Source organism: Physeter macrocephalus, unplaced genomic scaffold, assembly GCF_002837175.3.
Source record: "Physeter macrocephalus isolate SW-GA unplaced genomic scaffold, ASM283717v5 random_351, whole genome shotgun sequence".
NCBI lineage: Eukaryota > Metazoa > Chordata > Mammalia > Artiodactyla > Physeteridae > Physeter > Physeter macrocephalus.
Window position 1 is genome coordinate 47,022 of NW_021145604.1, and position 26,193 is coordinate 73,214.

Sequence of the window (26,193 nt, forward strand, 5' to 3'; positions counted from 1 at the left end):
TCCTACAAGCCCGGGACCAGTCCCTCTGTCTCAGTCCCCCAGAGAGCTGGCTGCCGGGCCCCCAAGAGAAGCTGCCTCTAGTGCAGACTGCTGCCTGACTGGGGTTCCTCCTCTCACTAGGGCCTGGCAGCCTGGCTGGGCCGAGGCTTTAGAGTGAGTCTCTACTCCTGTGGAGGGCCCAGCACCTCTGGTGTCACCATATTCCTGCTGTGCTCTTGTGGAACCCAAGCCAGGTGGCAGCCACCTGGGCCACACAATAGGCTGAGCCCTGGAGGGCAGACATGCCCTGCTCCCCAGGAGCAGAGAGGCCCCTTGCCATCCCACCCCTCCCTCCAAGATGTGTCCTTCTCCCTCCGCGTCTTCCTTGAAAGCGGAGTCGTCACGGTGATTGCCACAGCTCTCTGGGTGTTTGTTTTATTTTCCTCTCAGTCTTTTTACCTCCATTCCCTCCTCTTTCTCACAGCCACCCTGTGCCACAGTATTGCTTTATCCCCAAGCTAGAGAGGAAGGAAGTGGGGTTCAGGGCAGTACCGTGATTTGCCAGAGATCACAGAGAAGTTCAAGTTTAGAACAGAAGCCAACTCCCTTGTTGGCAGACCAGGACTCTGTACACTGCCCCATGCTGCTTGTGCAGTCTTGCTCTGCATGAAGACTGTTCTGGGCCCAGACATCATGCTTGTTGGCATGGACAGAGACGGTATTCCAGAGCCCCAGCTTTGTCCATGAGCAGGGCTCATCAGTCAGATGTCAGAGCTGCAAAGGCTCTCAACATGCCTCTGAGGATGGGGAAACTGAGGCCAGAGAAAGGCAAGGGCTTGTTCAAAGCACCTAGTGAGGTGGTGGCAGGATCTAGACTGGAATCCGGACCTCCTGATCCCCACCCTGGGCTTGGCTCAGGCCCTTTTCCTCTCCCAATGTTGCTTCCTGGTCTCTGCAGGCATCTGGAGGTGAGATGGGGGCTGGGCTTGTTCACCGGCCGGAATCTGCAGGAAGCAGTGCCGGCTGCCCCTGGATCCTAGACTTGATGGCTAGGCAGTTGGAGAGCTCCGCTCCACCCCAGGGTGCTGAACCTGGGGGCAGCACCATCTCCCTGACTCCCTCCCCAAGGTGCTTGCAGGCAGGACTTTTTCGCCACCTCTGTCAGAGCCCTCCAGCAGCTCTGCCTGGTTCACCAGGTTGACCCAGAATTCTCTCTCCAGGCTACTTAAGGCCTTTCACAGTCTGGCCCTGGGTGAGCACTGGACTGGGTCAGTGGTCTCAGCTTTGTGACCTGGCTCTGCTATTACCCGTGATCTTGGGTGCATGTCTGGATCTCTCTGAACTTCTGTTTCCTCATCTGTTGTCTACTGCCTTGGGTTTTAGTGAGGACCAGAGGAAAGGCTGCTTTATGACCATCTGAGTAATGGTTTCCTCTTCAGCCTGCACTGTCATTTACGCCCAGTAGAAGTCCTCTGCCTGCACCACACTCGTTCCGCCTGTCCAGCCTTTCCGGACCCTGGGGCTTTGCCTGGAAGGCCTTCTCCGTGTCTGCCTAACCCCAGCCCTTCCTTCAGGCTCAGGCCAGTTCAGCTAGTGTTTAGTGCACACAAGCTTAGTGCCAAACACTGGAGATTAGGTTAAATTAGGACAGGAATTCTGCCCTCAAATAGTTACGCAGACTCAACAAACAAGTTTTACCCTTGCCCTGTGCCAGGCTCTGTGCTAAGTGCTGGAGAGTCAGCGGTGAGTAGGACAGGGTCCCTGCGCTTGAGCAGTCTGGACGGGAGATGGCCAACCAGCCACACGGTGTGAGCAGACTCTTGGTCTGCTCAGTGCTCCCATGTCTGGGTCTCATGTCGTCCTCACAACAGCCTTGTTAGGTCACTGAGGCAGGAGACAATCATCCATTAAGCAAATACTGATTGCAAGCCTACTGTGTGCCAGGCACAACTCTAGGTGCTAGGGACACAACAGCGACTGGGACAGTCTGCCTTGACAGAGTTCGCATTCTGGGTCAGGGGAACCGTCAGTGAGCACATACAGACAGTCAGGAAGTGATACGTGCTCTTAAGAATGATAAAGCAGGGTAAGCGGATAGGAGGGTACGGGAAGGCCTCCCTGAGGAGGGACCCGTAAGAAGGGAGGGAATCTGCCGTCCATGTCCACGTATTCAGTGTAGAATGTTTCAGGCAGAGGAGCCAACAAATGCAAAGGCCCTGGGGTGGAATCATATTTGCATCCAGGGAAAAGCAAGGAGGCCAGTAGCTCCAGAAGGGAGTGAGTGGAGCCAAATCTGGTGTTTGCCACTGGATTGGGTTATGGGTTGTGAGGGAAAGAAAAGAGTCAGGATGATTCCAGGGTTTGGGACCTGAGCAACTGAGTGATGCTGGGGAGACGGGGACCGTGGGAGGAGGAGCAGGTTTGGGGGTGGGGAAATGAGAGTTCAGCTCCTGTGCCCTTGCCACTCTGCAGGTCCACCCTGTGCACACCCAGACACACCAGCCTCAGGGTCACCCCACGCCCATCCCACTGGAAGCCTCCCCATCTTCTCAGGCTCGCTCCAAGCTCTGTCCTCTGAGAGTCATTTTCTTCCATCAGTGTCTTTCTGGCCTTTCTGAGTGGTCACCAAAACCTAGTTGAGGGGTGCCGGGCACCCCTTCTTCATCACCACCCCCAGACGCTGTGAAGCACATAGTAGACTCTGTAGCCAATTGAGCTGGGAGGGGTAGAAGGGGCCCCAGATGTCTCCCCAGGGCGCTGTTCCTTCTTCCCCGCCCAGCCAGCACCACCTAAGTCCTGTTCTCTCTTTGCAGCTCCCCCTCCCTCCTCTGCGGCAGCTGAAAATGGGGCGCCAGGACTTGCTTTCTGCACGGCTGTTGTCCTGGAAATGGTAGAATTTCTCTTTGTGTTGCTTTTCTACGGCCACCTCTCTGTACTCCACCTCTCTATATCTGAGTACGATGATATCGTGAGCAAGTTCAAGTTATATCTAATGAATTTAGTTAATTGTTGTTCTTCTAAGCTAAGTGACTTTCAGCTGGGACATTAAGAACAACAGGTATCTGGTATACTCAATTTCAGTTTTCTCTTCAATTTGGATTTTGCAAACCACACACTACCCCCACCAAAAGGAAAAGAAAAACCCAGCTTTCCCAGGGCTCTAAGGTTTCTGGAAATAGAACCTCTATTATTGAACCTGTTGTTTCTTTCCCACCCCAGGTGTGGGGCAGACTGGTGCTTGGAGCTCCTGCTGCTGTCTGTAAGTCCTGAGAGCAGTCTGGCAGGAGTCACGACAGGGCTGGGGCTGGGTATGGGGACGGGCAGGGAGGGCAGAGTCCGAGCTCGGGAGTGGCGTACCTGGGGCACCAGGAAAGGAAGGGGATGGTGGCTTGAAACCAGGCTGATGCCAGGTTCTTTTCCAGCTCAAGCATTCTGTGCTTTCCTCTCCTCCACACTCTGTGGTTGAAATCTGGGGAGCCCAGAAAGGCCTCCTTTGAAAGGGATGTGATTTAGATTTTTCTGATACCAGTGGTACCACAGGGTCAGGAGAAAGCAGAAGCCGAGGCCCTCTAGTCTCACTGCCAGCCACAGAGGCAAGGCCTCCCTGGAACTCTTAGTGGAGGATCTCAGAGTATAAGGAAGCAGGCTTCAGCCTAATGCCATCGTGGAGGGACCATCCAATACATGATGGCACAGGCAAGGCCGTACACACAGTGAAGTTGCTTCATAGGGGGCAGGGGTGGAGGGCTGGGGGCGTGGGGTCAGCCTGGGTCTGAAGCACTGCTCTGTAACCCTGGCTCTCTGACCTTGGGGCACGTAAGTCGTCACCCCTCTGACCTCTTTACTTACCTTAAAATGGGGACAATAATAGTACCTACTGCAGTAGGGTTGTTGAGAGAATTGAACAAGATGCTGCAGTGAAGTGTTTAGCGCAGTCTCTGCCCCACAGAAGCAGTCACAGCACAGTGTGTAGCATACACCATTTACACAAAAATTTTAAACTTATAGATACAGAAAAGCTTCGAAGTTTATATATCAATCTGTTTCGGGGGTTAGGGGGTTGTAGAATGGGTATAGGAAAAGGAGAATCACTGGCGGGTTATTCTCCTTCGACTTAATGAACTTATATACTTTTGGAAAAAAGTTTTAAATGACCATGATTTCGTTTAAATCACCAAAGTAATATATTTCCATTTTGAAAAAAATCAAAAGAAACCAGTGTGTATCACATGGTCCCCTGCCAGGGACCCAAACCAGCTACGAGAGTCTTTGGAGCCTGAGGTCCTACCCACCCCCCTGAGCTGCTGCCCTTTCTGGCTGAGCGGAGACCTCTGCTGCCTGCCGTTGCCTGCTGGAGCTCTGTATCTTGTCAACACACTTAGGCTGTTTACTGCCTGTCCCTGTCCGTGTCCCTACCTCCCCGCCCCTCTATGAGTCATCCTCCACCTCACTGCATGGGGACTCTCCATCCAGCATCTTTCCTGTGGGGGGTGGGGAGAATCTGCGGGAGTGAAACTCATTCAACAAATGTTTACGGAGAGCTTGGGTGATTGGGGAGGCTGGACTAGGTACCTAGAGTTGCTGTTCCAGCTCAGGGTGAGGTGAGGGGGAGTAGGGGGTACTGAAATGGGTCTTGAGACCCAGGGAGAAGTCTGGTGGGAGTAAAAGGCAGGGCAGGAACAGAACCTGGCTCAAGGGCCAGGCCTGAAGGTCAGGAGCCCCTCTGAGGCCCACAGCATCAGCTCGGGCCCCTTGACTTGGGTCCTTGCATGCCTGCCTCCTCCAGTTGTGTGCCAGCACCTTCCTCTCTTCCAGTCTCATTTCCAGGCTGGCTGGAGGACTCAGGGTCCTTGGAAGGCTTTTGAGACGCCCTCTCTGTACATTTGTTCACTCTTCCCCCATCAGCCCCCTGCCCTCCAGACCCAACTTCAATTCCACATCCTTTAGGAAGCTTCCATCATTCCCTTAACCCACTGATCCTGAGCATTATTTTCATGGGGCTCAGGATATTTGGAAAGCCACCTCAGATCCATTCGACAAGATTGGTGCCAGCCCCGTGTGCTGGGCTGCCAAGTCGACTAGAACACCAGCTACAGAGCTCTCACTCCTCAGTTTGCAGGAGCACCTGACTCAGCTGGGGGGTTCAGGGAAGGCTTCCCAGAGGAGGTGACACCTGCGCTGGGTTTTGAAAGGTGGGTAGAAGTTCAAGGTGAAGGATTTCCCTCTGTGTGCACAGAGATGGGATTTGGGAACTTCTAGCAACTGGAGGACAAAGGTTGATAGGGATGGGAGGTTAAGTGCTAAGGGTTAACGAACCTGGAATCCTGATCACAGCTTCTCCTGCCAGGTCTCCGAGACGGCCCGGAAGTCACAGCATCACTCTGCTTATTGCTTTCGAGTCTTCTTGTCCCCCCTGCCCTCCGGCCCATGTGGCATTTCTGTCCTTACCTCTCCTTTATCAATCATCTCTGAAGTTTGTCTGCCACGTCACAATGTACAGGTGCTTCCGTATCCAGTCCCTTGATTCTCACTTGTCTACACCTGAGGAAACTGAGGCCGTCTGTGGTGTAATGATTTGCCCAAGCCTCCTGGTTGCTAAAAGGAAGAGCTGGGCCTCAAACCCAGGTTTTGACCTCCTGGCCTAGTCCTCTTTTCCCCATGCCTCAGGTGGCCCAGCGTATGCTGTTGTGTTCTCAGCTAGCTTATTAGCTAATTTCCCACCCAGACTCCATGTTCCCAGAGGGTGAGACCCTGTCTCCCTGAGATGTGGATTGAAACAGGCAAGAGATAGAGGTAACATTTGGAAGAATGATGGGAAAAGGCACAGAGAGAGACTGACTCCACCAGCATGGGGAACAGTTCTTCTCCAGGTTCTTGGAACAGATTTATTTTTGGCTGTTTTGCAGGGGAGGCATATTGCAGACTTGAATTCTCTTCCTGTTGATGCTCACAGGTTTAGTTTTCATTTATGCAGCCTGGCACAAAGAACTGGCGATTAGGAGACCTGGGTTCTAATTCTGACTCTGCCACTTCCCAGCTAGGTAGCCTTGGGCAAGTCACTTCACCTCTCTGAGCCTCAGTTTCTTCATCTGTCAAATGGGGGTCAGGATATGAGATGAAATGAGAGGAGATATGTAAAAGCCTTGCATCAGACACTCTAAGTGTCCAGTAAGTGTTTTTCTCCTTCTCTGTGCTGGAGATTGTATCTTAAAGTGAATCATGATCAAATATAGTCTTACTGAATGGGCACTGTTGGTTTACATTTTTTTAAAAATTGTCACTCATTGCGTGACTCCTGTGGGCCAGGAGCTCTAAATAAATGATCTCAGTGACACAGCCACCCTGGTCACTGGGTGACCAGGTCAGTCATCACCCCAGTGACAGAGGAGGGACCAAGACTCAAAGAGACATGTAACAGGTATTGTGCTAAGTGTTTTACATACACCACCTCATTTAATCTTCTCAGCAACACTCATATTTGGATATTGGCAAAGGCTTGGCGAAGTCAAGCCTTCCTATTTGTCTTTTTCTTTCCTTGTTTTTCATTCATTCATTGCCCATACATCCATTTGCTACGTGCAGGGTACTTATGCTGGGGTTTTTAAAGAATACAGACCCTAGAATGCCTTTTTTCCTGCTTCTCTCTCTGGTAAACTTCAAAGCCCAATTCAGACGGTCCCTGCTCTGGGAGCATCACCTAGTCTCGAAATTTCAGAGCCCCCTTCCTTTTTCCCACACTTCACATCTGAAAGTCAGTTTTATCTCAATTCACAAATAGTTAGTATGCCTACTCTGTGCTGGCAGCTGGAGACCCAGATGACTCTAGAAAGTTCCCACCCTTAGGGAGCTTAACACCTAAGTGATGGACAAGTGCGCACCAGCAGGTCATGATAATGTAGAGTGATTCATGTTATACCTGGGTTTTGAAGATTATAATAATAATAGCAGTTGCCGCTTTTTGCTAGCCTTGAGTGCCAGCATTGTTTGGCATTCTTTGCCCTGATTATGTCCTCTTGTGCTCCAGAAACCTTCTGAAATAGGCTTTTACACAGATGGGGAAACTGAGGGTAGGAGATGTAACTTGCTCAAGGCCACCAAGCTAGTCAGTGGCTACACCCTGATTGGAACCAAGGGCAGAGTGGCGAGTGCCACACATCTTTGTCTCTGCCGTCTGGCTGCAAACCTACTGAGGCGCCGCCAGCTGCGTCTGGTTTATCTTTCTCCCTGGTCCTCAGAGCTGACGTCGATGGTGGGAAGAATCAACTGAGAGGAATCGGACTCAAGAACAATCAGAGCCCCTCCTACCCCAAAGAACCCTCCAGCCACAGTGGAGCCCGCAGCTGAATACAGACCAGGCAGGCAGGGGCTGAGCAATCTGACGATTCCCTCCTCCTACCCTAGGAGTTTAGCAGAAGACTGACCCCTTCTGGCTGAGTTAACTGGGGAGTGAGGCGGCAGGCTTAAAAGATGGGAAAGATTCCCCAAGGTCTTTCCTCGGCCTCTAGAGTGGAAGAGGAGCAGGGGCGCGACTTCCCTGGAGAAGAGCTCCTGGAAAGAAATACCTCTGGCACCCTGGGAACCACTTTGGGGCTCTTCAGTCCTGGGTTCTGACGCTCCCTTTAGAAACAAAATAAGAATAAAACCAGGGATAATGTAGGGAGTAGCTAAGAACACAGACTGGAGCCAGACTGCCTGGATTTGAATCAGTTACCAGCCGCTTGACTTTGAGCAAGTTGCTTCACCTTTCTGTGCCTCAGTTTCCTCATCTCTAAAATGAGGGGATAGTCATTGTGACTTCCCAGAGCTTGGTGAGGTGCAGGTAAGTTAGACGTGTCAGCACGCTGCCGTAAACTACAGAGTGCCAGGCTTTCCTTGGGAGGTATTACCTTTCATTACTGTAGTTGAGACTGGTTGCTGGGGCAGTTGAAGTGGGAGTTAAAGAAACAGAATTGTTGTGCAACCAGGAACCCCTTGGGACCTGGCCGAGTTGCAGCCCCAGAGCAGTCCTCAGGCCTGGAACTAGGGCGGCAGAGCCCATCGCGTGCCCCTGGGTCCCCGGTGACCCGGCACTGGTGGGCCAAGGAGGCCCCTCTTCCCGGCAGTCTCCTCGGACCGCCAGGGCAGGGGAAAGATTCGGGAAGTGGGACTGGGGTGTCTGGTCACCCCGGCAACCAAGGGTGATGTGGGACAGCCTCGCCTGCCTACTCCACCGCGCCAGTCTCAGCAGATGGGGACAGTCTGAGGAGCTGTAAATAAAATGTTCTCATGGTGGAGAGCAGAGAGGCTGCAGAGGACCAGGAGCCCCTCATCAATCTGAAGTTTAGTCCAGTGCCTGTTCTGTTTACGTGTGTGTGTCAGAGAGAGAGTATGTGCGTGTGTCTGTGTAAGAAGGAGAAGAGGGTGGGTGAGTGTGTGTGTTTGTCAGAGTATGTGTGTCAGAGAGAACAAGAATGTGGGTGATTGTGTGCATGTGTGTGTGTAAGAAAGCGAGTGTGTGTGTCAGTACGTGTGTGAGTGTGTGTGAGAGAGTGAGTGTGGGTGTGAGAGTGTGTGTGTCAGAGAGTGAGAGTGTGTGTGAGTATGTATGTATGTGTGTGTGTGTTCCCACAGTGCCCCCAGTTGCCCAACTGCCACCTACACTGGACAGAGTGAGAAACACCTCTCCCCTCCCCCAGCCTCTTCACATCAAAGGGAGGCCAGCCCCAACCTGTGTCGGCGGGTTCGCCCCATGGCGGGGATGTTGAATTCCACACCTTCTCCTCCTGTCCTTGCTCTGGGAGGCCTGGGTGCTCCTGAAGGAGGCCGTGTGGCTTGAGCGATCACTGGACTTGGAGCTTCATGGGTTCTCGTGGTGGGACTGGTCGTGACCACTGACAGGTCGCCGCTTCTCTTTGAGTCTCAGTTTCCCCAACCGTGTAATGGAGGATTTGGATGGTCTCCAAGGTCTGTTTCACCTCTCACGGCGCTGGATCTGATTCTAACTGCCTCTGCCCCACCCCTGATTCCATCCTGGTGACATCACCACTGCCACAAGTTCGAGCCTTGGAAGTTTTGCCTCATTTCTTGGCATCTTGAAGTCTTGCCTCAGTGCTGGGCCTTTGTGAGGGGACCAGGAACCCAGCTGTCCGGCTTTCACCTCACTCAGTGTCAGCAAGCTTCCTACGCTTTGAGGGGACTCTTCAGGGGTACAGGGTGGGGACTCCACAGGGTGGAGTCAGGGCCTTGGGAGAGGGACACGCCAGAACAGGCCCTCAGGCCCCCTTTCCACCATGCTGATGACAGAATCTACCCCCTCCCCCTGAAGCTGCTTTCCAGTAATGTGCCGCCTACCCGCAGGCCAGGAGCCAGAGTGGATCCCAGACCTCCCTCCCCAGCCTGGGCCCCCCGCCCCCCCCCCCAACCCCGTTCCCTCACCTTCGGGGTTCCTTCTGCTTCCTGAGAGGCATGGCCAGCACAGGAGCACCTGGGAGGATCTGCTCCGGGAGCAGGGCTCCAGCCGCAGGTACTCTGGGGGGTGGCTTATTTGAAGAAGGTAAGATGCTCTGAGCTAGAGTCAAACTCCTCCATTAGACTCTGGGGAGGCTACTGAATTTTGCCGGAGCCCCAGCTGTCTCTTCTGCAAAAGGGGACAATACCTATCCCACAGGGCTGTTGTGAGGACTAAAGAGGTGACATGTGCCATGCTCCCTGCTCAGGGCCTGGCTCCTGATGCACCTTTAGGAGTAATGAACGTTCTTCATGTTCTTGTTCTTGGCTTGTTTCACACAAATACACACACACACACCCCAACCCCCACCCCGCCACCCCGGGGCTGTGGCTTATTTGTCTCTGGGTCTCCGTGCACTGCCTGGCACTTCCTGGGGCCAGGAAAGCTCTGTGGATTGGATGATGGCAGAGAGGGCGGTGAGGCAGTTTCAAAGCCTAACATGCTAGGTGGAGGTGGAAGCTGTCCTCCACCTGCCCTGGGCTGTCTCTTTAGACTCTGCCTTCTTCTGAGGCAGCCGTGGGTGCTCAGCTCCCAGGGGTGGGGGGTAGGGGTGTGGAGGCCAGCTGGCTGCGTTTGGCTTCCCCAAACTCACATGCTGTCCTGTCTCCCCAAGGATATGGTGTCAGCCACACATGGTGGGGGGTAGAGGTACAGGAATGGTGTTCTGGAGAAGCAAACTAGACTACGCAAAGTTCTGCAGGCAAAAGAGGATGTAGCTCATTTGCAAGGAATTTGTCAAGGTTGAAACATAAGAATAAACAGCGTGGGGACTTCCCTGGCAGTCCCGTGGTTAGGACTCGGTGCTTTCACTGCCATGGGCCCAGGTTCGATCCCTGGTCAGGGAACTAAGATCCCGCAAGCTGCACAGCGTGGCAAAAAAAAAAAAAAAAAAAAATTGACAGTGGGGAGCGGGGAGCATGAGACATGAGCAAGATCAGATGATGGAGGCGGTGCTGAGTTTGGACTTTAACCTTTTAGCAAGTGATCAAGGGAGACTCGGACTCAACCTGACCTACCTTTCCCAGTGTACCAGCCGGGTGAACACTGAGGGTTACTGAAGGGTGCTCAAAGACGGGACGGGGGAGGGGGCCTTTTTAGCTAAGAGGTGACTTTTGGTCAGGTCTGTTTTCAAGTCTCCTGGCCTAGGATGGAGATGCGTCTTTTCCAACATGTTTTGAGTATCTCCTGGGTGCTTGGCGCTGTGACAAGGTTCTGGGCCAGAGAGTGTACTGAGTCTTGAATTGTAGCTGTACTGGCACCACCTAGATCAGTACCTGAGAGCAGGAGGGCTTTGGGCATGGGGAGGGATGTTCCTCTTCCTTCCCAAGGATCTCAGGGATGAAGAGAGCAGAGACCTGGCCAAACAGGTTATCGGGAATCATGTGGGTCCTGGCCAAGCCCTTTGCATTTTCAGATCAGTAGATACTTGTTGAGTGCCTCCTGTGTCCCCAGCCCTGGAGATATAATCGTAAACAGATATGGAATCTGCCTGCACAGAGCTTACGGGCTAAGGAGGGGAGGAGAGCAAGAGCTTTCACCTTGAGCAAAGTGTCAAGCAGACCCTCTTAACCAAGAGGACCTTGGGGGTTATGTGCCTGACATGCAGCTAGATGCCCAGGTCTTCTCCACCCACCTCCTCGCCCAAAACAAACCAAAAACCCATAGCCAAACCCATAGCATTGAGAGGTGCCCTCTCTGAAAGGGATTTTTGCTACCTCCCAGCTCTGGGTTTGGAACCAAGGGGGGCCCGCCGCAGAGAGTGACCTGCCGCTACTGCTGGTCAGGACCTGGCTTGGGGAGATAGTTGATGGGTCTCAAGCAGAGGGGCATTTTATGCCTTAATGGGGAGGAAGGAGGGGTTGACTTAAAGAACTGCAGAATTTGATGGGAGCTTCTGAGTCAGACCTGGGTTCTGTCCTGGTTCTGCTACTGATTTGCTGTGTGACCTTGGGCAAGTCCCTTCCCCTTTCTGTGCTTCAGTTGCCCTGTCTTTAAAGTGGGTGGAATTGGGCTAGAAACAGGGTGGCAAACAGGTTTTGTCTCACATGCAAAACTGATGTTTTGCTGTCGGCTTCCTGAGCAGCTCTCTGGGCTCAGCAGGAAAGCACACGAGTCTGGGATTGGAAGTTGCTGCGTGCGTTCTGCACGTTTGCAGGCCCCTGGCAGTATGATTCCCCAGGTTCCTTCCTGCACTGATACTCTTTGACTCCTCTGTGCTTCTTCCTATCTCCTGTGTCACTTCCCCACCAACCATTGTCTGCCTTTTGCTTAAATACCTCCATGATGAGGAACTGGCTGTCTTCCCTCAGACAGAATTGTTGGATTGTTAGGCCTGGTCTTGAGCTCACATCTGTCTCCCTGAACTTGTGCCTGGAAAGTGACTTGGGTTCAGGTGTAGGTAATGCCCTTAGGATTGCAGATAGAAGTTGTGAGAGGGGAAGGCACCAGAAAAGAACTCCTACCCTGACCTGGGAAGACAGAGTGGTCAGGGAACTTGGAGGTACTTGGAGCCTCAGTAATCAGTGTATAATTTCTGCTTTCTGGAGGCATACAGAGCTGCTTCTTTCTACTATATGACAGTGACAGAGGATAGCATCTGTATATCCTTTGCAAAAAGCACTTTAACAACATCATCACTTAGTTTATACAGCAACCCTCTGAGGCTGGTATCATCAGCTCTGTTTTACAGGCGAGGAAGCTGAGGCTCAGGTAGTTAACAGAGCGGCCCTCTGAAACCAAGCCTGTGCCCCTCTCACCAGCTGCCCTCCTCGTCCCCAACCCCATCCCCAGCCTTCTGTTCTCCTTGCTCCCCGCAAGCGCACGCCTCCCGTTCTCTCACCCTCTGCAGGTTTCCACGTGATCCCCACCATCTCGAGCATTGTCCCGGAGAGCTGCCTGCTGATCGTGGTGGGGCTGCTGGTGGGGGGCCTGATCAAGGGCGTGGGCGAGACTCCCCCCTTCCTGCAGTCGGACGTCTTCTTCCTCTTCCTGCTGCCGCCTATCATCCTGGATGCGGGCTACTTCCTGCCGCTGCGGCAGTTCACAGAGAACCTGGGCACCATCCTGATCTTCGCTGTGGTGGGCACGCTGTGGAATGCCTTCTTCCTGGGCGGCCTCATGTACGCCGTGTGCCTGGTGGGCGGCGAGCAGATCAACAACATCGGCCTCCTGGAAAACCTGCTCTTCGGCAGCATCATTTCAGCCGTGGACCCCGTGGCCGTGCTGGCCGTCTTCGAGGAAATTCACATCAATGAGCTGCTGCACATCCTTGTCTTCGGGGAGTCCCTGCTCAATGACGCCGTCACTGTGGTGAGGGGGCAGGGACCACACCCACGTGCACACAAGACGCAGATCCGAATTCAGGTCCAGAGTGAATCCCACATCCACCCGCTAATGATAGTAATAAGATAGCAAATGTCCATTCCTGCTTGCTGTGTGCGGACATCATGATGGGCACTGGACATGGATTATCTCATTTCATCCTCATGACCACCTTAGGAGGTGCTTATTATTCTCATTTACAAAGGAGGAATCAGGCTCAAAGAAGTTAAATAACTTGCTAGAATATGATAGAACCAAAATTAGAAGCCAGGTCTGTCTGACTCCAGGGCCTGAGCTCTTGGCCTTACCAGGTCATATGCTCTGTCCCTGATGGATTGTGGTGTGATCTTGGTTAAATTACTTATCCTCTTTGTACCTCAGTTTACCCTTTATAGACCATTTAGTCTCTGAGGGGCATTTCAGCTTTCACATTAGCTGTGTCTTAAGTTAGAGTTTAATCTGTGCAGAGTTTGGGGGCAGCAAATGTGGAAGGGGACCTTGCCTCTAAAACCTCCAGAAAGTGACAAGTAAAGTGGGTTGGTTTGGGTTGGCCACTTCCTTACTGTGTGATCTTAGGCAAGTGACTGTACCTCTCTGGGCCTCACCTTTGACAGCTGCAAAGTGGCAGAGTAGTTAGCGCTTTCCTTCCAGGTCTAGCGAGGACAGACACCCCCTACTGCAGGGTCTGCACGTGACGAGGCTGTATATGTTTGCACATACCCTTCCTCCCAGTAGGCTTCCTCAGGAAACAGATACGTGTATGTGCACACTCACGTTGTGTTGTGAAAACACCTACACCCCCCTCCTAGCTGGACCCCTCAGAGAGCAGCTGCCCGCACAGGAAAACACAAGGACATGTGTGCATGCTCGCACACACACGCCCACTTCCCCCCCCAGCCCCTCAGGAAGCCGCACCTGAAAGAAGTGACAGACGGTGGTGGTCGGCTGCTGGCAGCCTTGGCTTCCTCGCCCTCTTCCTTCCCTGCCACCCTTGTCAGCTCCTCGTGAGGCTGGTGGAGCAGCAGCCTGACCTGAGGAGGCTGGCGTCCGTTCTGTCTCTTCTTGCCCAGGGTTACCACACCAGCCTGTTGCCCCATCTGTAACAGGCATTGCAGTGCTTAGCCTGTCATCCTCCCGGGGTTCTGATAGGAGTCACACTCACTGATGTCTGCAAAATCGGTGGGTGCCAGAGACGAAGCCCTCCCCAGAGGATCTGGGTGTTGGGGTTCAGGTTGGCCTACTGGGGAGCAGCGGGGCATGTTTGCAAAAGTGGATACCTCAGTCCAGCCACCTTGCGCCACGGCCACACCTCCCCAAGACGGTGGCAGCGTTGGTGGTAATCGCTGGTGTTCACTGAGTGCTTCCTGTCGGAATATGTATTGTCTCATCTAATCTGCACAGAAACTCCATGAGCTTAGCTTAGGGGAAAATGGTAATTTCCCCCAGTTTTCCAGGTGAGGAAACTGAGGCACTGAGAGATTAAGGAACTTGTCCAAGGTCATATTAGCTGATAAATGATGTAACTGGGGTTCAAATCTACACAGTCTGAGTCCAGAGTCCAGACGCTTACCAGTATGCTACTGTGCTTCTCTAGTCCCAGTGACAGTGGTACCAGGCCAGAAAGGAGGACCTTGCCCTCTATACCTGTCCCATTGGCCCAGGTGGTGCACTTTAGGGACCCATGAATTTCCTCAGGCCAGGAGTAAGTTTAGGTAGCCCAGGGCTGAGAATGCACTGCTGTCCTTCACCAGAGCCCTGCCCTGTCTCCCAGACGGCTGCGTCCTGGAAGCACCGGGGATTGGCCGGTGCTTGGCATCTCCCCTTCCTGCCTAGTCCCAGTCAGTCCCTTTCTAGAGTTCTGGGCATGGGTGTGAGTGCCCCATTTTCCAGACGGTAGAGCTGAAGGCTGCCCCAAGCTGAGTGGCCTCAGGCCTTTGCCCTGGAGCAAAGGTGCCCTGCTTGCAGGTGCGGCCCAGGTACTGGGGGCTTTGGAGGGTTCTGTCTCAGGGATCCTCAGGTCCTCTTCCCCACTCCCTCAGCGTCCCCCAGGCCTGGGCACTCCCCAGCTGGTATCTAGGTAGAGCTGTTTAGGAGCAGGCCAAGCAGCCAGCACCTAAGAGGGGGCAGAACCTCCAAGCTGAATCCCCAGGGAGGCCCCATCCACTGCTGTCAGGGAACAAGCTCTAGGCCCAGTTCTGCTGTTCCTGGGCTGGGCGCCGTCTGGCAAGTCGCTTCACTACTCTGAGCCTAAGTTTAGCAAGGGAACAAGCATCATTAACTCTCCTGCCTCTTCACGCTGTAGTGTGTCGAGCAGGATGACCATAATCAAAGGGCTTTACAGTGTATGAAGTGCCACGTAAAGTCTGATGGTAGTGTTAAAATGACGATTTATTTCCCCCGCCCGGAGGTGGGGAAGCCATGGAGAGCCTCTAGTCCCACAGTGCCTGAACTTGGTGGTTCATTGCAACCACCTGTTGAGCAGAGATTTCTGGGCCCCACTTCCAGACAGTCCAAGTGGGGTATGTATGGCCTAGTCGTGTATATTTTCAGAAAACTTCAGCGGTTAAGTCCTATCCTAGTTCATTATCTGAACTTCCCCTGCTTTGTGCTGAAGGAAAAACCGAAATCCAGGCAAGGATATGAGAGGCGAACTTGGTGCAGTAGCAGCTAATACTGTGATAGGCACTTTGCCTTCATCGACTAATTTAATCTCACAATAGCCCTGTAAAGTCGGTACCATTACCCCTATTTTCTGGTCAGGAAGACTAAAGCACGGGGAGATTGAGTAATTTGCCCCACGTATACAACTGGGGAACGGCAGAGCGAGAATTTCAACCCAGGTGGTTTGGCCGCAGAGCTGTGCTCTTTACCTGCGCAGCACGTTGCAGGCCCGAAGACCCTCTGGCCCTGAGGCCGGTGGTTTGGGCACCTGCTTGGTGCTAGGGTTTCTCTGCTACCGCATGGCCGTGGTCAGCGGAGGGGATAGGATCACCTGGGTGGGCCCCACGGAGCCGTGGGGCATCCTGCCGACCAGCCTGTGCACTCTTCCTAGGTCCTGTACCACCTCTTTGAGGAGTTTGCCAACTACGACCGCGTGGGCATCGTGGACATCGTCCTCGGCTTCCTGAGCTTCTTCGTGGTGTCCCTGGGCGGGGTGTTTGTGGGCGTGGTCTACGGGGTCATCGCAGCCTTCACCTCCCGGTTCACCTCCCACATCCGCGTCATCGAGCCGCTCTTCGTCTTCCTCTACAGCTACATGGCCTACCTGTCAGCCGAGCTCTTCCACCTGTCGGGCATCATGGCGTGAGTCTGGGTGTGGCGTGGGGGGCTGCCAACTCAGATTCCCCAGGCTTGTAGGGTCAAAGGGAGCTACCCAGCCCCCAGATCCAGACTCCAGGTCCCGGAGCTGCCCCTGAAGCCCTGAGCTTAAGGTTCTGGAAAGTCTCAGCCCAGCTATTTCTTCCCTTCATTTGTCGCAAAGGGAACCCCTTGGTGGTAGCCGGACACAGTCACTCGCGCCTGCTGCCCGCCTCAGCAGCCCCAGCAGGGAGGCTCCAGGCTTCCCTTGAAGTGAGGGTCCTGGAGGTCCTGAGGCCCCAGATGGGTCTTGAAGCCAGGGGAGTGTGGAGAGGCAGTGAGGTGCAAAGGTGCTCACAGTACGGGAGGCCATTGGAAGTGTGGAGGCGGGACCGGATTGGGGCACGGGGCGTGACGACGAGGAGGCTGGGCCAGCAGGAATGGGGCCCAGGTGTGGGCACCAGGCTGGGAGGGCTTGGGCTGCTGCCCGGAAGAGAGCTCCCCGTGGGGACCCCCACGGGTTAAAGGCACACCACCCTCGGGGGGAGAAACCCGAGGCCGCAGACTTGACTTCTGTAAGGTGGAGCGGCAGCACGGCCTCGGGGAGAAGGCGCAGGCGTAGGAGCTGGGCAGCCCTTCGTTTGCGTCTCAGCTCTGCCGCTCGCTGGCCGTGTGGCCGTGGGCAGGCGACTTTATTTCTACAAGTCTCAGATCTCTCGTCTGGAAAACGCGAGAATATGCCTGTGTCTACAGGGTTGGGTGAGAGGATTGAGTGAGAACAGGTGTGCGAAGCCCGCAGGGGCGTCTGACTCGTAAGGGGAGCTCAGGAGACGGGCACCTGTCCGCCTCCCTGGCAGTGGAGGCACTTTGGGAGGGTGCAGCTCGACTCTGAAGCCCGAACCCCGTGCTTCCCTGACCCCAGACTCATTGCCTCGGGAGTGGTGATGCGCCCCTACGTGGAGGCAAACATCTCCCACAAGTCCCACACGACCATCAAGTATTTCCTGAAGATGTGGAGCAGTGTCAGCGAGACCCTCATCTTCATCTTCCTCGGCGTCTCCACCGTGGCCGGCTCCCACCACTGGAACTGGACCTTTGTCATCAGCACCCTGCTCTTCTGCCTCATCGCCCGAGTGCTGGGTGAGGTCCCGGGCCCGAGCCAGGGGAGGTGTGTGTGTGTGTGTGTGTGTGTGTGTGTGTGTGTGTGTGTGTGTGTGTGTGTGTGTGTGTGTGAAGTGCGCTGGGTGGAGGGGCTGGGGTTGGCTCCTGGCTGGGCTTCCCCACTCCTGCTGTCTGCAGTGCTGGGGCCATGAGGGGCCCTTGCGGGGAGAGGGATGTGCTTGAGGTGCATCCGTGATCTCTGGGGAGATAGCCATGGTGTGCCAGTGGAGGGGCCTCAGGAGCCCTGTGATTCTGAGCCTGTCGGTGTCTGGGGAGGGGACCGAGGCCCACGGAGCCAGGTCTGTGAGTGTCTGGACTTTAGCACTTTCCAAGTGCTCCCTGCAGCTCCTCCCAACCTCTGCTGCCAGCCTGGGGTACACACGGAGACCAGGCCTTAGGCCCTTGGGTGCTGCTTCACCTGCCAGGCACACATTACCTCAGTGACTGCATGGCTTCCCCGCTCTGGATCTCACTTCCTCTCTGAGGTTAGGTCTGGGTGTCGCATTTACTTGCTGCACCGTCTTAAAACCCCTTTAATCCTGAGCCTCATCCTCCAGAAATTCTGGTTCTGTGGGTTGAGATTGGACTCTGAAATAACTTTTTATTACAGAAGATTTCAAACACACAGAAAAGTAGATCCATGTACCCATCATATTTAATAGGTATCAACTTGTGGCCATCTCTTTTCCCATCCCCCTCCTAACTTCCAGCCACTGGAGGCCTCTGTAATGTCTCTAAAATATATCCAGGTTGAGGGAACCCCTTAAATTGAAGATCCACCCAGCTCTTGGATTGAGGGATCTGGAGCATCTTGGGCTGAGGGACCCGAGAAATGAGTGAGCTGGGTGGGCTTACTAGTGGAGGCTTCCTCCAGACAGAGAAGTCTCTCTGCTGCAGAAGCCAGGAGGGCCTGGGACAGCCTGACCCCTCTCTTCCGCTCCCCGGCAGGCGTGCTGGGCCTGACCTGGTTCATCAACAAGTTCCGCATCGTGAAGCTGACCCCCAAGGACCAGTTCATCATTGCCTACGGGGGCCTGCGAGGGGCCATCGCCTTCTCCCTGGGCTACCTGCTGGACAAGAAGCACTTTCCCATGTGTGACCTGTTCCTCACGGCCATCATCACTGTCATCTTCTTCACCGTCTTTGTGCAGGTGCTGGACAGGGTGGAGCAGCCCTGCCTGGGGACCCTGACTCTACCAGGAAAGAGGAAGCACATGACCCAAGAGGGGGCCCATGGGTTCTAGTCCCAGCTCCACTGATAACTAGTGCAGTTATCACAGGGACAAGCCACTCCCCCTTTCTGGGCCCCAGTGTCCTAAATTGTAAAGGGAGAGTTGTGATCATGCGTCATTGAAAAGTGACCAATCAGAATGTAAAGTAACCAGACCGCTGCCTAGTTTAGTTAGGAATCCAGATAGCATTAAGAGGAGTGGGTCCAGTCAGCAGGCCCATGATGCTCACTGTAGGGGCTTTAGGAAGTGGTTTAATGTCTTAGGATCTTAGTTTCTGCATCTGTAAAATGGGAATAATAGTGCAACATGGGGAACTGGAAAGGTCCCCGAGCTGGCCAGCAGGAGGTCTGGAGTTAGCCAGAGCTCTGCTGTTGTCAGTGTGACCCCGGGAAAGACTCTCCTCCCATCTCTGGGTCTCAGATCCCCATCTGTGAAGTGAGGGGACTGAACTGGATGATCCTGAAGAATCCTTCCAGCCTGCTGGCCGTGATTCCTGTGCATTTAAACAACCCAGACTTAGCTGAGAGCCTCACTGCCCTCAGAGTCCCCAAGGAAGCCCAGCCTGAGATGATGTAAATTGCTTTTCCTTATCTGACCTGTGACCTTGGGCAAGTGAGAAACACCCTGTCTGGGCCTCTGTTTGTCTACCATCCCCTCCATCTTTCCTGGACACTAATCCTGGCCAGGCCCTAGATGGGAAACATCATTGACTTCTCGGGAAAAAACAGTAGAGAGGAAACTTCCTGGGGCTGGACTTGTTTTCTGTCCTTTAAAAGGAGAGGGGACTGCCTCTTTTGTCATCTTGCCCTGCTTCCATCTTCAAAAATATTTTATCACCTTGACTTTGCAGTTGTGTATGCTAATGGTTTACCAAGCGCTTTCTTTAAAATATAAATTTATTTATTTTTGGCTGCATTGGGTCTTAGTTGCTGCGTGCAGGCTTTTCTCTAGTTGCAGCTAGTGGGAGCTACTCTTCGTTGTGGTGCGCGGGCTTCTCATTGCGGTGGCTTCTCTTGTTACGGAGCACGGGCTCTAGGCACACGGGCTTCAGTAGTGGCTTGCGGACTCTAGAGCGCAGGCTCAGTAGTTGTGTCGCACGGGCTTAGTTGCTCCGTGGCATGTGGGATCTTTCCAGACCAGGGCTCGAACCCGTGTCCCCTGCATTGGCAGGCGGATTCTCAACCACTGCACCACCAGGGAAGCCCTACCAAGCCCATTTTTAATGAAAGCAGCTTTGAGGTAGGGACCTCCCTGCCTGAGTTTGAATCCAGCTTTACTACTTCTTTGAGACCTCAGGAAGTTACTTAACCTCTTTGAGCCTCAGTTTTCTCATCTGTAAAATGAGGATAACGAATGGGCTTACCTCTTAGGGTCATTGTGGGTATTGAAGTGCTAATCCTAGTAAAACACAGTTGGTCCTGGCACATGGCAAGTGTGCGGTTAAATTAGTTGCTGCTGCTCTTACTAGGTCCCGCTGGGTGGCAGTCCTGCAAGGGGGGCAGAGCAGAGGTGGTCCTCCCTGTTAGCCAGGCCTGACTTCCCTGGGGTGACAGAACGCATCTGTGGTGGAGCTCACACTTGAACCCAGGCCCTCTGACCCCTGACCTGGGCTAGATGCCTGTGTGTGAGTCACTCGGCTGGATGGGCTGTGAAACTGCTGGCTGTGTCTTTGGGAAGAAGTGGGCCTTAAGGACCTGCTTTATATAAGTGCTGCTGGGAGGTTGGGAGATTGGGGACCTCAGAGCAGAGGGCATCCCAGACTCAGGGACCCTGGGGTGGGGGACCTCTGTGGCCTCCCTGCCAGAGTAGCAGAGCTAGAGTGCCTGACACCCACCTGCCCTCCAGGGCATGACCATTCGGCCCCTGGTAGACCTTCTGGCTGTGAAGAAAAAGCAAGAAACGAAGCGCTCTATCAACGAGGAGATCCACACTCAGGTACTGGAAGCTGGGCCTGGGCCCTGTGTTGCAGGAGGAGGCTCCGGAAGCTGGGGAGCAGCTAGGCCTCACGTCCGTGCCCTCAGTCAGCCCCTCCTCCCTCATCCCAGTGCCCGGGTGGTCCTTTAGCCTCCTGAAGTCACCAGGTCACACCATAGGGAGGTGTGGTAGGAGCAGCCGAGTACTTGAGGAAGGGGCGTCACACAATCTCTGCCTCTGCAGAAACCTATCCCAGGCATCGGCACAAGTGGGTTCAGAGAAGGGGTCCCAGCCGGGCCCCAGTGGCCAGAGAGCTTGAGGTTTCCCTGGGGTTCAGGATGAGTGAGGTATAGGTGCCACCTCCTGGCTGGTCCTGGAACTTTAGGGCTGGGCTGAGCAGAGCTGCACTAGGGTGGAAGGGGGGCGCCCATTCAGAAGTCTTGGTAGGGGAGGAGCCCAGTAGTAAGGCTTGACCTGGCCCTGGGCCCGTTTCAGTTCCTGGACCACCTTCTGACAGGCATCGAGGACATCTGTGGCCACTACGGCCACCACCACTGGAAGGACAAGTAGGTGGCAGACCTTGTGGGCAGGAGGGTGGGGAGGGGCAGGTAAGGGTCTCCCGGGGCCTGGGCATCAACCCATCCCAGGAGGTGGCTTCATCCATGTCCTCCTTCCTCCCACCAGGCTCAATCGGTTTAATAAGAAGTATGTGAAGAAGTGTCTGATAGCTGGCGAGCGCTCCAAGGAGCCCCAGCTTATCGCTTTCTACCACAAGATGGAGATGAAGCAGGCTATCGAGCTGGTGGAAAGTGGGGGCATGGGCAAGATCCCCTCTGCCGTCTCCACCGTCTCCATGCAGTGAGTGCTAGTGGCCAACCCTGGCAGCCTCTGCAGGCGCACTGACCCCTCGACACCCACCTGGAGCAGGCCCCCTGGGGCGTCCTACCGGGGTGGGCGGGTGAGCTGCAGGGCCACACTGAGGACCTGAGGCTGGGCCCCCCGACCCCCGGCCATCCCCGGGAGACCCTTCTGGCCCAGCCCAGCAGGCCCCAGGGCCCCAGGAGCTTTCTCATCTGTGCCCCGTTATCCCAGGAACATCCACCCCAAGTCCCTGCCTGCCGAGCGCATCCTGCCAGCACTGTCCAAGGACAAGGAAGAGGAGATCCGCAAAATCCTGAGGAATAACTTGCAGAAGACCAGGCAGCGGGTGAGGAGCTGCTCCCCACCCGGCCCCCCTACAGCAGAGGAGCCCCTCCGCCCCCTCTCTGCTCCAGCCCCACCCCACACACCCAGAGCCGCCCAGCCCCTCCAGGCCCAGCTTCTGGGGCCTGCCCTGCCTGACAACTGTTCCTTCCACAGCTGCGGTCCTACAACAGACACACGCTGGTGGCAGACCCCTACGAGGAGGCCTGGAACCAGATGCTGCTCCAGAGACAGAAGGCCCGGCAACTGGAACAGAAGGTGTGTCTGGGACTGGAGCTGGCTCCCACCTTTCTCCGGGAGCCTGGGTTCTTCCTCTTCCTGCACCGCCACCACCAGGCCCTTTTGGAGATAGAGCCACTCGGATCTGGTTTTTTGGCCTCCTCCACTTGTTTCAAAGGCTGAGCCCCAGGACGGATTCCAGAAAGCTGCCTTCTCTCCCTCTTCCCCACTCAGAGCGGCAAAGAGGCCCCCTTCCCCATTGTGTCCTCAGGCATCAGAGCTAGAAGAGTCTATCCATGTGCTCTAACCCCTCATTTTCTAGTGAGAAGACTAAGGCTCAGGGGAAAGGGACCTGTCCAAAATCACAAAGCAAGGCACACATGCCTTCATTCATTTGTTCAGGAAGTGTTTGTGGAGTGGTTCCTAAGTGCCAAGCAGCAGAGTATCCTCTGTGAATCCAGTGGTGAATGGGCCCAGTCCCTCCCTTACGGAGCGTCTCATGCAGTAGCCCGTGCAGGACAGGAAGTGCAAGGGGCCCTGAGCACCTTGAACAAGGAAGTGGTCAGGGTATGCTTAGGAATAAGAGCCACAGGGGAGGGAGTGTGGCAGAGGGAGGTCCAGGCGGAAGGAAGGAGCTGTGCATAAGTTGCTGACCACAGACTGAGGAGGCTTAGCTTTCCAGGAAGCTTGTTAATGGTGTAAGGGTTTGGGCTTTATTCCAAGGGCGTGGAGAGTTATGAAGGAGGGTTCTAAGCAAGGGAACGACATGGGAAGCAGTGGGCGTGGCCCAGCTTAGGGCAGTGGCAGGGGGAGAAAAGGAGCAGGTAGATTCAAGGGACATTTAGGAGGTAGAAGCAGCAAGACTTGGTCACCAGATTGAGGTGGGACTGAAGGAAGAGGAAAAGGAGTCAGGGGTCATGTCTAGCCTTCTATTGGGGTAGTTGGGAGTGGTGCCTGAGAGAGGGGACACCGAGGAAGGAACAGCTTTTGAAGGAAGATAAGAAGCTGAGTTCAGTTTCAGCGTGTTGCATTGAGATACCTGGGGGCCATCCAGGGCCCAGGTGACACTCCTGAGTTGACTCTCTGGGTCTGTACCTCAGGGGTAGATGTGGGCTGGAGCTAGAGTCTGGGCAAGTGTCACCGTGGGAGGGGCGGGGCAGCGAGGGTGGTGTTCAAGGCCACCCCGGAGGTTGCAGAGCTTGACAAGAGGCTGGGCCAAGCCCTCAGGACCTAGCACTGGCCCGTGCAGAGGGGGAGCGGGCACCCCAGACACACCAAAGGAGGGTGTGGCCACTGGCCTTGGGTGCCGTCCAGACGGGCCACCCATGCTCACCCCCGTCTGCTCTTCCTCTGTCAGATCAACAACTACCTGACGGTGCCGGCCCACAAGCTGGACTCGCCCACCATGTCGCGGGCCCGCATTGGCTCAGGTAAGGCAGGGCGTAGGGTGCTGGGCGAGGGGGCTCAAGGCTGGGCACACAGTGCCATCATCTCGAGGATGGGGCTCCAACAGGAACGGGCCTCAGAGAGCCTGCAGGGAGGACGGGCTGCTCCCTCCCTGACCTCCTCCCAAGCTCCTCCTACATCGGGTAGAGTTGGGGGTTCACCAAAGGGGGCAGAAGAGTGGCCCTGCTGTCCTCCCCAGAGACAGAGCACCCCACGTGGGGCTCGTGCTGAGGAGCTGGGTGCCTGGCAGGGAGGCTGGAGGCGGCTGCCCCGTTGGGATCACCAGCATGTGGGGAAAACAAGGGCAGGCCTTCCAGGACCCGGTGACTCAGGAGGGATCCTGAATTCTTGGTCTGAGGAGGGACTCCTATGGGAGCCCCACGGCTGGGGAGGGGAACACAGTCCTACCTCTCAGACCCCAGTCCGAGGGAAAGAAAAGCAATCTGCTGTGTTGACAAGGGCTTGGAAAGGCCCCTGTGGAGTGATTTGAAGCGCGCCAGGATTGCTGAGGTTCTGTAGGAGTTGCTAGCACGGGCTGAGGTGGGGCGCACGCTGGGCAGGGCTCAGGGGCAGAAGCCAGCTTGTGCCTGGCTCTCTGTCCCCAGACCCGCTGGCCTATGAGCCGAAGGCCGACTTGCCTGTGATCACCATCGACCCAGCCTCCCCGCAGTCGCCCGAGTCTGTGGACCTGGTGAACGAGGAGCTGAAGGGCAAGGTCTTGGGGCTGAGCCGGGATCCAGGAAGGGTGGCCGAGGAGGACCATGAGGACAGCGACAGGGGCATCATGATGCGGACCAAGGAGCCCTCGTCTCCAGGCACCGACGACGTCTTCACCCCTGCGCCAAGTGACAGCCCCAGCGCCCAGAGGATACAGCGCTGCCTCAGTGACCCAGGCCCCCATCCTGAGCCTGGGGAGGGAGAGCCTTTCATCCCCAAGGGCCAGTAGCACTGGGGCCAGCGGGCGGGCGGTGCCCGTCCCACCACAGACTCTCCCACCAGAGCAGGGGTCTGCTGGCGGGGCTCCCCTCGTCCTTCCCGACCTGGATTGGCCCCGCCCCTCCCCGTCGCATGGCAGCTGGGCCCATAGCCCCCACCGCAGCACGGCTCCCCCTGCCTCCTGGGAAGCACCCTCCCTCCCACCAGAACTGCCTTCCCAGTCCTTTGGCAGACCTGCTGGGCTGAGGCAAACCCTGCCCTTCCTGATCCAAGCTCTCTCCCATACCAGACCAGGGCCTCTGAGTTTCCCAGACCTCGGAGGGCCCCCTCCCAATCTGTCACCCTCCTCATTGAAGTCAATCTTAGTTTCTAACCAAAGAGCCTCTGGCTCAGCCTTGGTCCCTCCTGAAAAGGGAAGGAGCCGAGGCCTCTGTTGGCCTAGGCCAGGCCCTCCATTAACAGCGTTAAGACTAGGGGACCAGGCATCTAACTGGGGGAGGGATCAGTGACCCATGGCCGTCCCACCCTCCTCCTGCCAGCTCTGTCACCCTGGCCAGCCACCTGACCTGTCCTTACTCAGAGCTGCAGGCTGAGGGCATCTCTGAGCTCTGTCTGGAGCTGGGGCGCTTTGGACGATGATATGACTCAGCTCTCCAAACTGTGCTCCAGCAGGGACCACTGGGCCCTTCAGGGGCCGCTGTCAGGGGCTCCAGAAAGTGCTGCCTTTTTATCTGTTTTGTTTGTTCACACTTCCATGTATGATTCTATTTGCACAGAGGGCATTCCTGTTTTTAAAACATTTTTGAAAACCTCTAGCTGAACAGAGCTCCAGCCATCCTACTCTGGAGCATTACCCATCCTCATTTGTGCCTGTCTGCCCAACACTCTCCCCCAAACAGTCCTCTGTCCCCAGGGCTCTGATTTCAGAAATGACCTCACCTTCTCACATACACACCCTAATCATGATTTTCTCTAACTCACAGATGCCGGGCCTCCTGGCACCTTCTTTCTCTTGGGCCTGACCCTCAGTTCCCGCTGGCCTGTTCTTTCTCTCATCCCTCTCCCCTCCCCCGTTGGCCCCTGGAACCTCTCTTATAAGCACTGCACCCAGCTTGCTGTGGAGCCCCGTCCTCAGGGTAGGGGCCTCCCCTGAGCATCTCCCACCGGCCAGGGCTGGTGGGTGGGCTGAGTCCTGGGCCCCCAGAGGCCTTTGCTCACAGGCACACACTCCTACTCCCACTGCCACCATGGGCCAGGCCCAGGCCTACTGGTGTCTGTCCTTCTCCCAAGGGTACTCCTTTCCCCAGGATTGTGCAATAGTCAGAGCGTCCCCCTTCCCAATGGACTGGGCAGTGGGTGCTCATCTGTCCCCCCTCCTCTCCATGTAAGTGCTGTCTTGGGCAGGAGTCACCATGCAAGGGTGACGTTGACAACCACGTTCAAAGCCATCACAGCTGCTGCCGCTCTGCCGCCTGTACAGAAGAAACCGAATCTTTTTCATATTCTAATAAATCCGTGTGAGTTTTTGATAGAGTCGAGGGCTGCTCCCTGGGGACCAGGGGCTTGCGGGAGGAGGGTGGCCCAGGGGCCCGAAGGACTTGGCTCAATGGCTGGCACAGAGAAACACTTAATCCATGTCAGGGGCTGGTGTGGTTATTACTGTGGGTCCAGCACCAGGAATACAGCTGTGAGCAAAGCAAGACGCTCCCTGCCTTCAGGCTCCTTCAGCCTCTGGGGAAGAGCAACATTAATCAGTCCTACCAGGAAAACCCGTGTGTGTGTGTGTGTGTGTGTGTGTGTGTGTGTGTGAGAGAGAGAGAGAGAGAGAGAGAGAGAGAGAGAGAGAGAGAGAGAATGACAGTGAGGGGAGGAAGGGGTGATGAGAAGGACTTTCCTAAGTGATGGATAGAACTACAGGATGAGCTGAGGTTAACCAGGTGAAGAAGGTTTCAGAGAGTGCCCAGATGTTCTAATTGGGAGCTGCATGTGGGAACACCG

The 26,193-nt window shown here is 55.2% G+C and overlaps 1 protein-coding gene across 1 annotated transcript in view; it reads left to right on the forward strand.

Annotated features, from left to right (window-relative positions):
• Positions 1 to 25,707, forward strand: part of SLC9A1 (solute carrier family 9 member A1) — a 49,797-nt gene extending 24,090 nt beyond the window's left edge. The window contains exons 2-12 of the mRNA XM_007120361.4: positions 12,315 to 12,775; positions 15,840 to 16,090; positions 17,007 to 17,224; positions 18,194 to 18,396; positions 20,323 to 20,412; positions 20,887 to 20,957; positions 21,076 to 21,249; positions 21,484 to 21,598; positions 21,751 to 21,852; positions 23,171 to 23,243; positions 23,865 to 25,707. Coding sequence (XP_007120423.1) covers positions 12,315 to 12,775; positions 15,840 to 16,090; positions 17,007 to 17,224; positions 18,194 to 18,396; positions 20,323 to 20,412; positions 20,887 to 20,957; positions 21,076 to 21,249; positions 21,484 to 21,598; positions 21,751 to 21,852; positions 23,171 to 23,243; positions 23,865 to 24,205 — 2,099 coding nt within the window. The 3' untranslated portion in view covers positions 24,206 to 25,707. The remainder of the gene's footprint in view (positions 1 to 12,314; positions 12,776 to 15,839; positions 16,091 to 17,006; positions 17,225 to 18,193; positions 18,397 to 20,322; positions 20,413 to 20,886; positions 20,958 to 21,075; positions 21,250 to 21,483; positions 21,599 to 21,750; positions 21,853 to 23,170; positions 23,244 to 23,864) is intronic.
• Positions 25,708 to 26,193: the final 486 nt, after the last annotated feature.